The following is a 12,500-nucleotide window of genomic DNA, read 5'->3' as shown; positions in this document are numbered from 1 at the left end:
CCTCTTCTTTCTCTCTCTCTCTCTCTCTCTCTCTCTCCTCTCCTCTTCTCTCTCCGTCTCTTTCTGTGTGTCTCTTGGACGCGACGGTCTTGTCATTGTCTTCCTCGTGGGCCCTGCTGCCGCCGGCTCTAGCTGCTGTGCCATTATCCTGCTAAGAAGATTCCAGTCGAGGTGGAGCTAAGCTTGTTTAGTGTGCGGGTGCGCTTGCTTGCCTGCCGTCGGAGCGCGGGGGGGGGAAAAAAAATCTATTAACCGTGCAAAGTTGCTAAGTGACCTTGTGGGTTGTTTTGGGGGGACCTTGGGGGAGATGAATGTGTTATGCGGTTTCACCCAGATCCCAGAGAGACACGGGCTAGGGGTGGGGAAACTGAATTGAAACAACACCTCTTGTTGTGCTCTGCCGCAATTGTCATAAATTAAAACCACAGTAGGCATAAATAGTGCACCCCCGCCCCCTCTGCACACACACACATAGACACACACTCGCACACACACACACACTCGCACACACACACACACACACACACACACACACACACACACACACACACAAATGCACACACAGACACGCACACACAACCACCCCACTCTAAGCACGTCCATTCACTGTGTGTGCACCATTGTGCACTTTGTGTGCGTGTGTGTTTATGTGTGTGCTTGCTTTCCTCTTTCATTGAGATGAGAAGATGCTGGCCCTTAACGTAATTGGCTCATCATATCCAGCCAGGTCAATTGCTTTAAAAAAAAAAAAAAAAATGGCTACAACACAAAACATACGCTGTATGCCCACAATCTGTTTCCCTCACCACCACCGCCACCACCACTGCCACCACCAGCAACTGCAAAAAGCAAACCGCAGCTTCCCAGCTCCTCATAATGAATACATGACCAGAGTTTAATCCCGCTGGTTCATGGAGTGCAGCTCGCTGGGTGCACTTCCTCTGACATCAAACGCAGAGAGAGAGCACAAACAAAGCCAGAGGTTGGCTAGACTAGGGCAAGGAGCCAGGGAAGAAGGTATGAAGAGAGATAGACGGAGAAAGAGAGAATGAGAGAGGGAAAGAGAGAGAGAGAGAAAGAGGGAAAGAGGTTTGATGTTAGGAGGAGCTCAAAGCTCACGCTTGCGGCCGCTGCATACTTTTATCATCCGTTCCATGTTCCAAAACACGTCGGATTTTTAGTCCCGAAACGGAGAAAACGGACGGAGAACGAGCGCGCGGATGCGTATTGATTTTAGAGCGCTGAACGCAGAAGCCACAGAATTATGATTCAATCGGCTAGAAGGCTTCGTGCAGCTCTTCTCAAATGACACAAAGTCAAGACGAGACGAGAGAAACGAGAGCACTCTTCAAATATGTATTCACACGACACAAGCATCTCATATCATAGAACTTTCTAGAATCTTTTAGGATTTTCCTAGACAGGTCGGCATAGGATGGCAGGTAAAGGCACTCTGCACATGCATGTGTGCTGTGGCTGCCCGTGTGTGTGTGCTGTATCTCTGGCAGTACCTCTGTTTGTAGCCTACTGTATGTGTGCTAAAAATAGCCGCCCTCAGTCACACTCCATCCCCATCAAGCAGGGCCTTTTTTTCCTTACACTAAACTGCACTATTTCTGATTTATGGATGCTGTGATGTGTTGTAGCACAAGTGTGACTTCATGCATGTGATTCCTCTCTCTCTCTCTCTCTCCCTCTCTCTCTCTCTCTCTCTCTCTCTCTCTGTTTCGCCCGACAGATCCCCGTTCTCATTAACCTGAGTCAGGATGAGGACGTCAACCTTCCGGTGAAGCCGCTCATCTTCGCGCTGGCGATGGGGGCCTGCTTGGGAGGTCAGTCCTTAACACCGAATCCTCATTTGTGAGAGCAACCGGAAAGGCTGAAAAAAAAACAAGAGGGAATACCTGCACTCAAATTAATTTATGTTTTTGTTGTGCTGTATTATTCCCTCTTGCTAATAGCATTGGGAAGATTGCAGTCTGTCTCGGAAGGCTTATAACAAATCCCCTTCTCCCAACCCCCTCGGTTATTTCAGCATGTAAACAAATGAATTCATAAGAGTACACGTTTTTCTAATAGAGCTCAATAAATCACCGCTGTAAGCCAACTGATCTACTAAAGATAGTAACACGGATCGCATGCACACAATGGCACAAACAACAACCCCTCTTTGCAAAGGGTGTCATGACAATCTGGCCCAAAGCCCCCCCATATAAAATCAGACAGGCAAGAAAACAGTGTGTGTGTGTGTGTGTGTGTGTGTGTGTGTGTGTGTGTGTGTGTGTGTGCGCGCATGTTTGTGTATGTGTCTCTATCTGTGTGTGTGTACTGTATGTGTGCATGTTTGTGTAGATGTCTCTATCTGTGTGTGTGTGTGTGTGTGTGTGTGTGTGTGTGTGTGTGTGTGTGTGTGTGTGTGTGTGTGTGTGTGTGTGTGTGTGTGTGTGTGTGTGAGTGTGTGCATGTATGTGTGCATGTTTGTGTATGTGTCTCTATCTGTGTATGTGTGTGTGTGTGTGTAGGTGGGTTGGTGTGTGTGTGTGTGTGTGTCTGTGTGTGTGTGTGTGTGTGTGCGTGCGTCTCGTTGTGTAGTGTGAGTCAGCCTGCAGTCTGAGTGAGTTAGCCACTGCCATAGCCTCCTCTCCCTGACAAAGACCTGGAGACATCTGAACCACTGTGGGCGCAGAGGCCTTGTGAAGTTCACCAGATAAATGCTTTGGTTTGTAGTCCGAAAAGGGCTAGAGCTCTCCTTTGAGGTCTGTCTAAAGTAGGGGTGCTCAGGCCGTTATGGGCTGGAGAACACAGCGGGGGGGGGGGGGGGGGGGGAGAGAGAGAGGGGGAGAACGAGAGACAGAGAGAGGGAGAAAGAGAGACAGAGAGAGAGAAAGAGAGAGACAGAGAGCATGACAGAACGAAAGAGAAAAGGCAGCATGACAGAACAAGGGAGAGAGAGAGCGAGCAATAAAGAGAGAGAATGACAGAACAAGTGAGAAAAGGTAGCGAGAGAGAGAGAGAGAGAGAGAGAGAAGGAGTGAAGATAAAAAGGAGAGCGGCGGCAGCAGCACTCGGGGTCTAATAAGCTGCGATGTGGCGGGCATCAGGCGGATCGATGGGTGCCCGGCGACATGCCCCGGCTCCAGCGCCACAATGACACCTTTTAAGATGTGAGCAAGGCATATTGAGCCGTCCTGTCCGTACAATAGATAAGAGCACGGGCGAGGAGACAGAGAGAGAGAGAGAGCGCAACCACAGCATGAAGAAAGAGGGGGATAGAAGAGGGTTGGAGAAGAAAGAGAAATGACTCCGAGCTCGGCGATGGGGAGGGGAGGGGAGGAGGGAGCAAAGACAGCTGGGTGGTTATGATTCGCCGGGTGACTGCGCCCTAAGATGGACAGTCACCCTCGGTGACATTTTAAAAGTAGGTTGATGGCGTTGGGAGATGTAATAGATAAGTGCTTGGGAGTCACGCGGCCTGCTAAAATTGCTCTATAAAATATGGTTATTGATTTCGCATGGACACAGCCAGCCCTTCGGCCAGAAAGCAATCAAACTCGTGGGTTGATTTAAGCTGAGTTGAGTTGGGTTGAGTTGAGAGGAGTTGGGCGAGGGGGTACATGACGCATCCCGTACTGGCAGAGACAAAGCATATTATTCTCCAAATGTCCCTGTTCGTTAAGGGCGCAGGGTGATTTTCTGCCAGATTGACTGCCAGTTCAGTGCCATTGTACTGGACGGATAGGAGATTGCAATCAGCCTGACAAATCTTGCAAATCAAGTGTGGGGTAATTTTTTTCTTGTTAAAACGAGCCACTTAAAGCACTTCACCATTCCATTGAACAGTGACATTTTTAATATTAATTATGTTTTAATTGTGATATTGTCATTCCGCCGTGGATTTTTGCCCGTCTGAAAAAATGTGATAGCGAGACACATCGGAGCAGGGGACTATTAGCGGTCGACATGACCGATATTAAGTGTGCAGTTTGTAAGTGTCTCTCTTTGCTTCTTTTGATGAAAGGGAACGGGACGTTGATTGGGGCATCAGCCAATGTGGTGTGTGCAGGGATCGCAGAGCAGCACGGCTATGGCTTCTCATTCATGGAGTTCTTCAGGTATGTGGCCACTCTCATGATATTACCATGTATTAGGAACACAACTATTAAAGTAAAGTGAACTCTGTCAGCGAGTCAACTTCATGATACTCCAGAGAATCATTTGTGATTGTTTTGAATGGTACGTATCATGATTATTAGTGTGTATTTATGTGATGAGTATGAGTGCATTGGAAACCTCTCTTATTGAGTAATGGCACTTACATGTAAAACCATTACAGTATGAATGCTATTGGCTCTAAGCCATTATTTCCCAGGTAAGTAACCCATTGGTGTGGATGGTGGTAGCTGTTAGCCTGGGTGAATCCAGAAGAACCTATTACGACTTCCAGGGGTGTAATCTCAGTAGTGAAATTAAACTAAAATTGGTGCATTAAACTCAGTGCAGAACATTCTTGTAAGAGAAAGTTTTAAATGCAGTTTTCCACTCGATTTGTCAACAGGTTTCTCTGGGTTCGCTTAGGCTAGGTTGTTATGGTATAATCAAGATTTGACACCTTACATTTTGGACTTCTTTATTTGGATGGTCCTGTCATTGCGGAAACGGGCTTGTGGTACTGTATGAAAGGACTGTACCACATGTAGGTGACAGTAGAGTAATAAGTGGACTCTTTTCAAGAGCACTTTATTCAACTCATCCCAGCATCTTTTGTGAGGCAGCAATTTGATTCACTGATGCTACACTGCTACCTGGTCAAGTTCCCTCTCATACACCCTTTGAAAACATCGACCCTTTTCAGACAGGAAAAAAAAAGAGTGCTACATCAATCTGCAACCCGTCAACTAGGAAACGGGTGCAATTGCTTGTAGCCCAAACTGCACATGACAGCTGTACCCCAGGGGCCTATTGCTCACTGTCAACACCATCTTCCTTTGAAACCAGGTGCCAGGAGCTTTGTGTTTTTATAGTCCCTCTGTGGATAAAACACTTTTTCCCCTTCCTCTTTCACTGAAGGAAGAGCTTTGGTTGATCGAGCCATCTTTTCAAGTTACTTATGCCTTCTGACCCCTCGTCCTGGGTTACAAGAAATGCCAGGCCACAAACAGATAGGTTCAGCTATATGCACACTGATGGGTATCGTTTCTCTAAATCGAAAGCGACCGATGGATTGAGTCGTTGGTTGCCGCAAGGCCCCAACTGAAATGATTGCATTCTACACATCTTCGGTGTCAAAGACAAAAACACAGGCTGGTGATAAACAAATGAAATATTGATGCCTATGCATTGAAACGCTGACCTTTTACGGATCATTTCAGAGTGATTCCCACCGAATGGCTGCCACTTTACCCTCGCCCATAATGGCCTGTACGGACTACACAACTTTTTTGTCTTTCATGATTATCTTTTACGATTGACCATGTCAGACTAGGCGATCAGAGAACCACAAAATAATGCAGTGTCGTGGCCGCAAGAGTGGCCACATTACAAGATCATCTATCGTAGCCTTCTCGTCGTGTGTCAACACGGGAGTCGTAGGAGATTCCCCAAAAAATCTAACATGCTAGACTTTTGGTCGTAACGTCCTAGAATGCCGCAGACAATAAATCGCGGGTCGTTGAACATGTCAGATTACAAGACGCTTCCTCCTTCGAACGTCATTCCCGACTGAATATTCGGACCCGAGAATGGAAATTTGTCGAATTTTGTGTCGTGGCAAAATCGGGCTGAAATCGTGTAGTCTGCACCGGCCATTAGATATCTGTTTCTATAACAGTCAGCAGAGTCACCCCAGATATCACAGTTACCCCAGAGCTGCGTCATAAGCTGCCGCCTACCTCTGATCCGTGTGGTCTCATTCTCACAGGACACTCTTGGGCCGGCTTGATTCGATGGGTCTTTGGCTTGTTCTCTAGACCTGTTTCAGGTGCTCAGATAAAAAAAAAATGGCCAGGGATTCTCTCTGTTTCTCTCTCTCTCTCTCTCTCTCTCTCTCTTTCGCTCTCTCGCTCTCTCTCACTCAAGTATTGCAGAGGGTTCAAGAGAGTGCCGTCGTCCTCCTTTCTCGCGCACCGTTTTGGCACAGCCGTTCCGCGGCCACCTGCGCGACGCGAGGAGCCGCCACGGTAATGGCGGGCACCCGTAGCTCCCTGGCGGCATCCCCAGTTGGACGCGGCGGAGAGAGAGAGTGGTCAATGCTGAATAGAGCGACTTGAATGCGGGTCTGATTAGCCAGCGAGCGCACTGCAGCGGGACGCGACGAGCTCTTTTGATTCTGTCTATGGGGTAAATGGAACGGCAGGCGAGCCACACACAGAGATGTGCCAGGGAGCCATTTCTCCTTTCATCTCGTCCCTCACAAAAGATCAGGTCTCTCGCTTTTTTTCGCTGCAGAAATAAATATAGCGTCAAATTATCACATAAAAGAAGCTCCAGCCTACAGTAGGATGCAGGCTATCATCGTAAAGAATCGGATGGTTCGTTTTTATAATGTTATCAACTAGGTGACGCGCTCATCTTTTTAAGTGGACGTGGGCCATAAATGGTTAGGGCAGTACATTACATTCGTTTTTTACGCGTTCCTGTCAAATGCTCTGGTGGAACTCCTTTTCTGGTCGTCGTCGGTGTCCATTTTGTCTGTCAACTCCGTGTCTCGGCAGCGTCTCACTCTGCCACTGGGAACCCGCGGCTCAGCTAATCAATGGCCGCGGTCAGGGGTCAGGAATTCCCTGCCGAGACGGCAGGGCCGGACAAAGCCTCTGAGCGCACATCACACAGGCAGATAAGGCGTGATCAATGAAGCCAATCTCAGCGCGGAAGACACCCCATCCGGCCTGAGGAGAAAGCCTCTAGCCTTGATTCAATCTCTTTCTCTCTGCGTGGCTCCGGGTTGGTTTTAAAGAAATGCTTATGGAAAAACAAATACTCTTCTGTTGAATAGCTTTAGTTGTAGGTCCTCTTTAGGCCCTTTTGTATGTTGTATTCGGTTAGCAATCAATAACAACACATTAGGACATGGGGACTGCAGATGTAAATTAGCGTGAGGCTAGCTCTGGTACAACGCATCAAATGGCAGCATTTATGTTTAAAATTGTACATGGTCCCTAATAAACAAAACAAATAAAAAACATTGCACTTAAATAAATTTGGAGTGTAGTTGAAGGTTTTATTTGAGGGGTGGAAAAGGATTAATATAAATGCAGATTGTTGATCTTATTATGATCTGATTATGAATGTTTTATGTGGTATGCCAAAGTCAATCGCTACTATAAAATCGCTACAATTTTGTGCTACCATGCGGAAGGGTCCCTGATGACAAACCAAAGTATTTTAAACTTTAAAAGTATACAGAAAGGGTATAAAAGGTTTGTGCAGTCAGTGCATTAGCAATTCTCAGCCGTCCTTTTAGGACTCCTCATGGATGTTGTGACTGGAGTAATAATAAGCTAATGCACTGCCTACTCTTCCAGTCACTGCTGTTAGAGCAGTGCTACTGTAGCAAGATGGCGCTGATCGGAAAGATAACTAAATCACTGACTGCACAAAGCCATTTTCATACCCAGACTAACTATTAGTCATTTTGCTAACCTGTTACGGTAAGTTAAGTTTTGTTTGTGTCCCTCCCTATGTCCCTACTTTAGGCATTCAGATCATTTCTTCAGTCTCTGCACTACATTTCCCCCCGCTGTCAATGCATAATCAAGTGAGCTTGCGGCAGGATACCAAGTCTGTGCGTAGCTTCGACTGAGGCCTGGATATAGTGTTTACTTTTTTTTCTGTGACCTGGAATCCCCTTCCTGCTGTGTCGCTTGAGGAAATCTGCCGGAACATTCCTAGAGTGGGTTCCGAACAGCTGGGCGGTTCAGAGTCCTCCTTGGAGGGACGGGTATCAGCCGGGGAGTAGATTCGCCCGTGGCGCTTTTTTTTTTTTTCCTCTTTTTCCTCTTTTTTATTTTTTATTTATTTTTGTTGGCAGTGGTTGGGAAAACAAACAGAGGATGCAGCAGATGTTCGCGTAATTGCTCATTTATCATTAACCTCCCTCTCTGCCTCGTCCTCCCAATTACCCCTGATGGAGAGCGAGGCTCCAGCTTTTGGATCTTTATTACCCACAATCCTCAGCCTGGGGAAACGGGAACGTGCACCGACATGGCAAATGCCCACCACCACGCCCCCCCCCCCCCCCCCCTTTGGGCTCTCTCTGCTCCCCTCTCACGTGTGACCGCAGGCATGATCAATTGCTTAGGTGTCATGGTGGCTTGTGTGACATGGAGGCAAATATGGAGAATCTCTGTGGATGCTCTCTCAGTGCTGGAGGCTTTGCAGAGGGCGCTTTTGTGTGAGGGAATAGTGTCCCTTGTTTGTGATGCACGTGAGGACAGTTTTGAATGAGCATGCTTATGCTTCTAATAAGTCCCTCTGAGCTGACGCAGTTCCCCACACTGTGTTAATGCCCTTTTGGCAGTTTTTGTCCATTCCTGGAAAAGACACATTACTCAGCGTGTTGTTGCTTCGAGCCTTCGTTACCCTCCCTCTCCACTTTTCATTTTTTGGAACTGACCGCACAGGCCAGTTAGGTCCGGTCCAGGTCGAGTCTCGGCTGCGGCTGGCGCCCAAAACAGCGTTAATGCGCTAAAGAAATGGACCAGTGGCTAATGACCTTCACGGTTAAATGAGGCCGAGGCTTTTTAAAGACGTTGATAATGTGAGGCCGAGTCATGCTTTCAGCATATGCTGCCAAGCCCTCTGAGAAAGAGGGCTAACCCTAGGAGTGAGTGGCAGGGGCGGTGGAGGTGGAGACAGAGAGAGAGATTGTGAGCTTCGTCTGTTAGTGAGTGAGTGTGTCTGTGTGTGTGTGTGTGTGTGAGAGTGAGTGAGTGAATGTGTCTGCCCGTGTGTGTGTGTGTGTGCGTGCGTGTGTGTGTATATGTCGGTCAGTGGTAGTGGCGGGGTGATAGTGATGGCAGGGACTCAGCTGAGGTCTTCTCCAAAGACCGGGGTCCATTAATCACTCCCGGTCTCCTCTCGCCCGTCAGCCAGTCAGTCCTCTCTCTCTCTCTCTCTCTCTCTCTCTCTCTCTCTCTCTCTCTCCATCTCTAACAGCCCCCCCCCCCCCCCCCGCCCCCTCGCCCCTTGGCCGTCTGCTCCACCGCCTGCGTCCCCTCACTCATCGCCATGGTGACAGATTAAAGGCTCGGACGGCTGGAGTGTGGCGGCGGGGCTGCAGGCAGAGTGCCGCGACCTCTGACCCCAGTCAAACTCTCCCTTCCGCTCCGTGGACTCCTCTGCCGATGCTCGAGGGAGCGCTGACGGGGAGTGGAGGGGATGCTGGCGAGTCTCTTCTGCTTCTTACATTTCACCTGCACAGGTCATGTTAACACCTTTGCTATCGACTCAGAGGCCAGCCCCCCATCCGTCTCTTTCAGACGAGCGTGTTGATTTTTTTTTTTTTCAATTCTCAACAAAGTGGCCCAAAGGGAAACCTCATCGATTGGCACCTTCTCTTCGTAAATCAACTCATGGTTGGCACGTGTTACACGCAGTCGCTTACGATCGCTTCAGAGTACGTAAATTCTCACGGAGGCACGTTTATGGAACGTGAAGGGGTAAAAAAGGGTGGAGTAGGGGCTTTCAAATGAAGTGCCTGGAACAGTATATCAAAGGGACTGTGGTGATAATGAGTTTACCCTCTCACTGCTCCAGATGCCCTTGTGCCTCCCACCAAACGCTATAAAGTGCAATTTACGGTCTCTTGTAAATTTTTCAAAGTATGCCTCGAGATGAAAAGCACGCCCTTTTCAGCTATTCACCCAATTGCGGTTCGCTCTTAATGGATGTTTTTTATGTCCCTATATAACCTATAGGACATGTATAAATGATTCATATGTTTGTGTAGAACAGACACGGCATACTCAGTCAGTTGTGAAGCGTGCCCTCTATACCCTTAGGCCACGGCCCTTAAACAAGATGATGAGATCTTCATGTTATTTTCTCCCGTGCTCTTGTGTTCAGGCCAGGGTCCTCAGTGATGTCTTTGTAGGGTTGGTTTTACAGTACACAAGAAATGGGAGTTGTTTATGTCACCATTAGCCTTGATGGTACAAAGTCGCATTAGAATTCCAGTACCAGTTGTTTTTAAAATTCTGTTTATTGAATACTGTTTTGCATTGGGTAAGATCAAGGAAAAACTCAATGCCTTAGCCTTTAACCTCTGCTGATTGAATACTGTTTTGTATCGAGTAGGACGAAGAAAAATTCAATGCCTTAGCCTTTAAATTCTGGGATGGTTGTATGCTCAATGTGCACGTGCAAAGAGGACAGCTCGTTCACAACAACAAAAAATACATTCTTCCTATTGTTTTTCTAACAAGGGCAAGCCAGTCGTTGTTGTGTCATGTAAACATCACGTTGTTAAATTCATGAAACGGTTGAAAGTGTTAGGCTTTGTTAGAATGTCACAGCCATTTTTGAGGATGCTACTGTTGTCCCGTCAGTGCACCTCCACCACCTGAAAATGGGGCAGTGCTCATATAACAACTGCATGAGCCGTGCCCTCCCTTTTTGGCAGCGCCGGGGTTCATTGTGGAATTTGCTGAATGAAAAATGCATAGAGGGCTGCAGTTTTGCTAATCTGTTCTCAACAAATCCCGTCGAGCATCAGTTGAAAAGGCAACACTTAAACGGCTTGGTGGAGTCGTTTCTGTGAATATTTCATTGTGTGCAAAAGTTGGTTAAACTGAGGTCTCCGGTGGCATTGCCCTTGTGTGCATGCGCGCACTCACACACACACACACACACACACACACACACACACACACACGCACGCACACACACACGCGCATGCACGTACGCACACGCAACCACACCCACCCACACACACACACACACACACACATTTAAGTCGTTTATGCAAAACTGTGCACTCCCAAACACGGCAGCCCTCAAGGAATGGCTGCGTGCACTTAGGCTGAACTCAGGAGGGGGCCACACGGTCTACAGTTCATTGTTTATGCCATAAACAAATGCGTCGGTGAATAAATGGCATTAAGGGGGAAAACAATGTTGAGTGATTGAGGGGAAAAGCACCGCATCCTGCTTGAGTGGGTGTGTAAGTGTGAGAGAGAGAGAATGTGTGTGTGTTTCTCTGTGTGTGTGTGTGTGTGTGTGTGTGTGTGTGTTTGGATATGTTTGTGTGTAAGAGAGAAGGAGAGACAAAGAGAAAGCTCTATTTGTGTTTGCTCTGTGTGTGTGTGTGTGTGTGTGTGTGTGTGTATGTGTGTGTGTGCGTGCGTGCGTGCGTGCGTGCATACAGTATGTGTGTTTGTGACTCCATTGCTTGTACGCCGTGTCTCCCTCTCCTTGCGAGGTTATTAGTATTCATGTGTAGATCGCTGCTCCTCTGGCTTGCCTCTGCCCGCTACAATAGGCCAGTGCGTAAGGAGACCGCAGGTGCACACAGCCCCCAGCTTGGCACCGAGTCACAACTGCGAACTGCGGCACACCGCACCACGCCATGCCGCAACCACTAACAATAACAGCAACCGCGCCAGTCCGGGCGCCCGCTTCGGTGGGCACTCGGAGAGTGAGAGAGAGAGAGAGAGAGACAGAGAGAGAGAGAGAGAGAGAGAGAGAGAGAGAGGGAAAGAGAGAGAGAGAGTGGAGTTTGGTCCACCATCACAGTAAGCATCATGGCTGCAGTTTTATTTGCCAGTGCACCCTCTACCCTGACCAAAATGCCATTGATTTTTTGGAGGGAGACCGAATAGATTCTCGGAGGCTGAGATGCGAGGGCCGGACACTGAAAGGTGAGGGCCGGCTCAGGTGCCTCTGTGCTCTGTAGGGGCCGTAGAGGTGGCGCTTCTCCGTGGACGCAGGTTCCCCCAGACTGGAGCAGAGGGCTCACCTGGGTGAGCTGATAACATCAGGGCATCTCAGGCAGGCGAGAACTGGTTGTAATTAAATTGCAGCTCAGATGAAGGAGAGCGTAGGGAGGGCACAGGGAGACATCTTGCCAAGGTTAACCCCTCTGAGCAGAATGTGTGTGTGTGTGTGTGTTTGTGTGTGTGTGTGTGTGTGTGCGTGCGCGTGTGTTTCAGAGAGAGAGAAAGAGAGAGAGAGAGAGTGTATGTTTGTGTATGTGTGTACTGTATGTGTGTGTGTGTGTGTGTGTGTGTGTGCGCGCATGTGTTTGAGAGAGAGAGAGAGAGAGAGAGAGAGTGTGTATGTATGTGTGTGTGTGTGTACTGTATCTGTGTGTGTGTGTGTATTACTTCCACCTTTCTCCCCATCACGCCGCATTGCATGCTGGGTGGAGAGTGACACCCCCCTCGGGGGTGGCATGTGCCGCCTGTGGGCGCCGTGACGTCTGGAGGTCACCCCCAGTTCCACGTATGCTCATGCCGATGCTGAGAGCGCGCGCCAACCAATAAACTCCCACTCGAGCTGTGCGG

General features: G+C 48.4%; 1 protein-coding gene across 1 annotated transcript in view; it reads left to right on the top strand.

Moving 5' to 3' along the window:
* Window positions 1-12,500, top strand: part of oca2 (oculocutaneous albinism II) — an 81,395-nt gene that overhangs the window by 60,837 nt on the left and 8,058 nt on the right. Inside the window, exons 21-22 of the mRNA XM_062556320.1 lie at window positions 1,739-1,832; window positions 4,019-4,112. Of these exons, the coding sequence (XP_062412304.1) occupies window positions 1,739-1,832; window positions 4,019-4,112 (188 nt within the window). The remainder of the gene's footprint in view (window positions 1-1,738; window positions 1,833-4,018; window positions 4,113-12,500) is intronic.

This window comes from Sardina pilchardus, chromosome 15 (genome assembly GCF_963854185.1).
Source record: "Sardina pilchardus chromosome 15, fSarPil1.1, whole genome shotgun sequence".
Classification (NCBI taxonomy): Eukaryota; Metazoa; Chordata; class Actinopteri; order Clupeiformes; family Clupeidae; genus Sardina; species Sardina pilchardus.
This window is presented reverse-complemented; position numbering and strand designations above follow the sequence as displayed.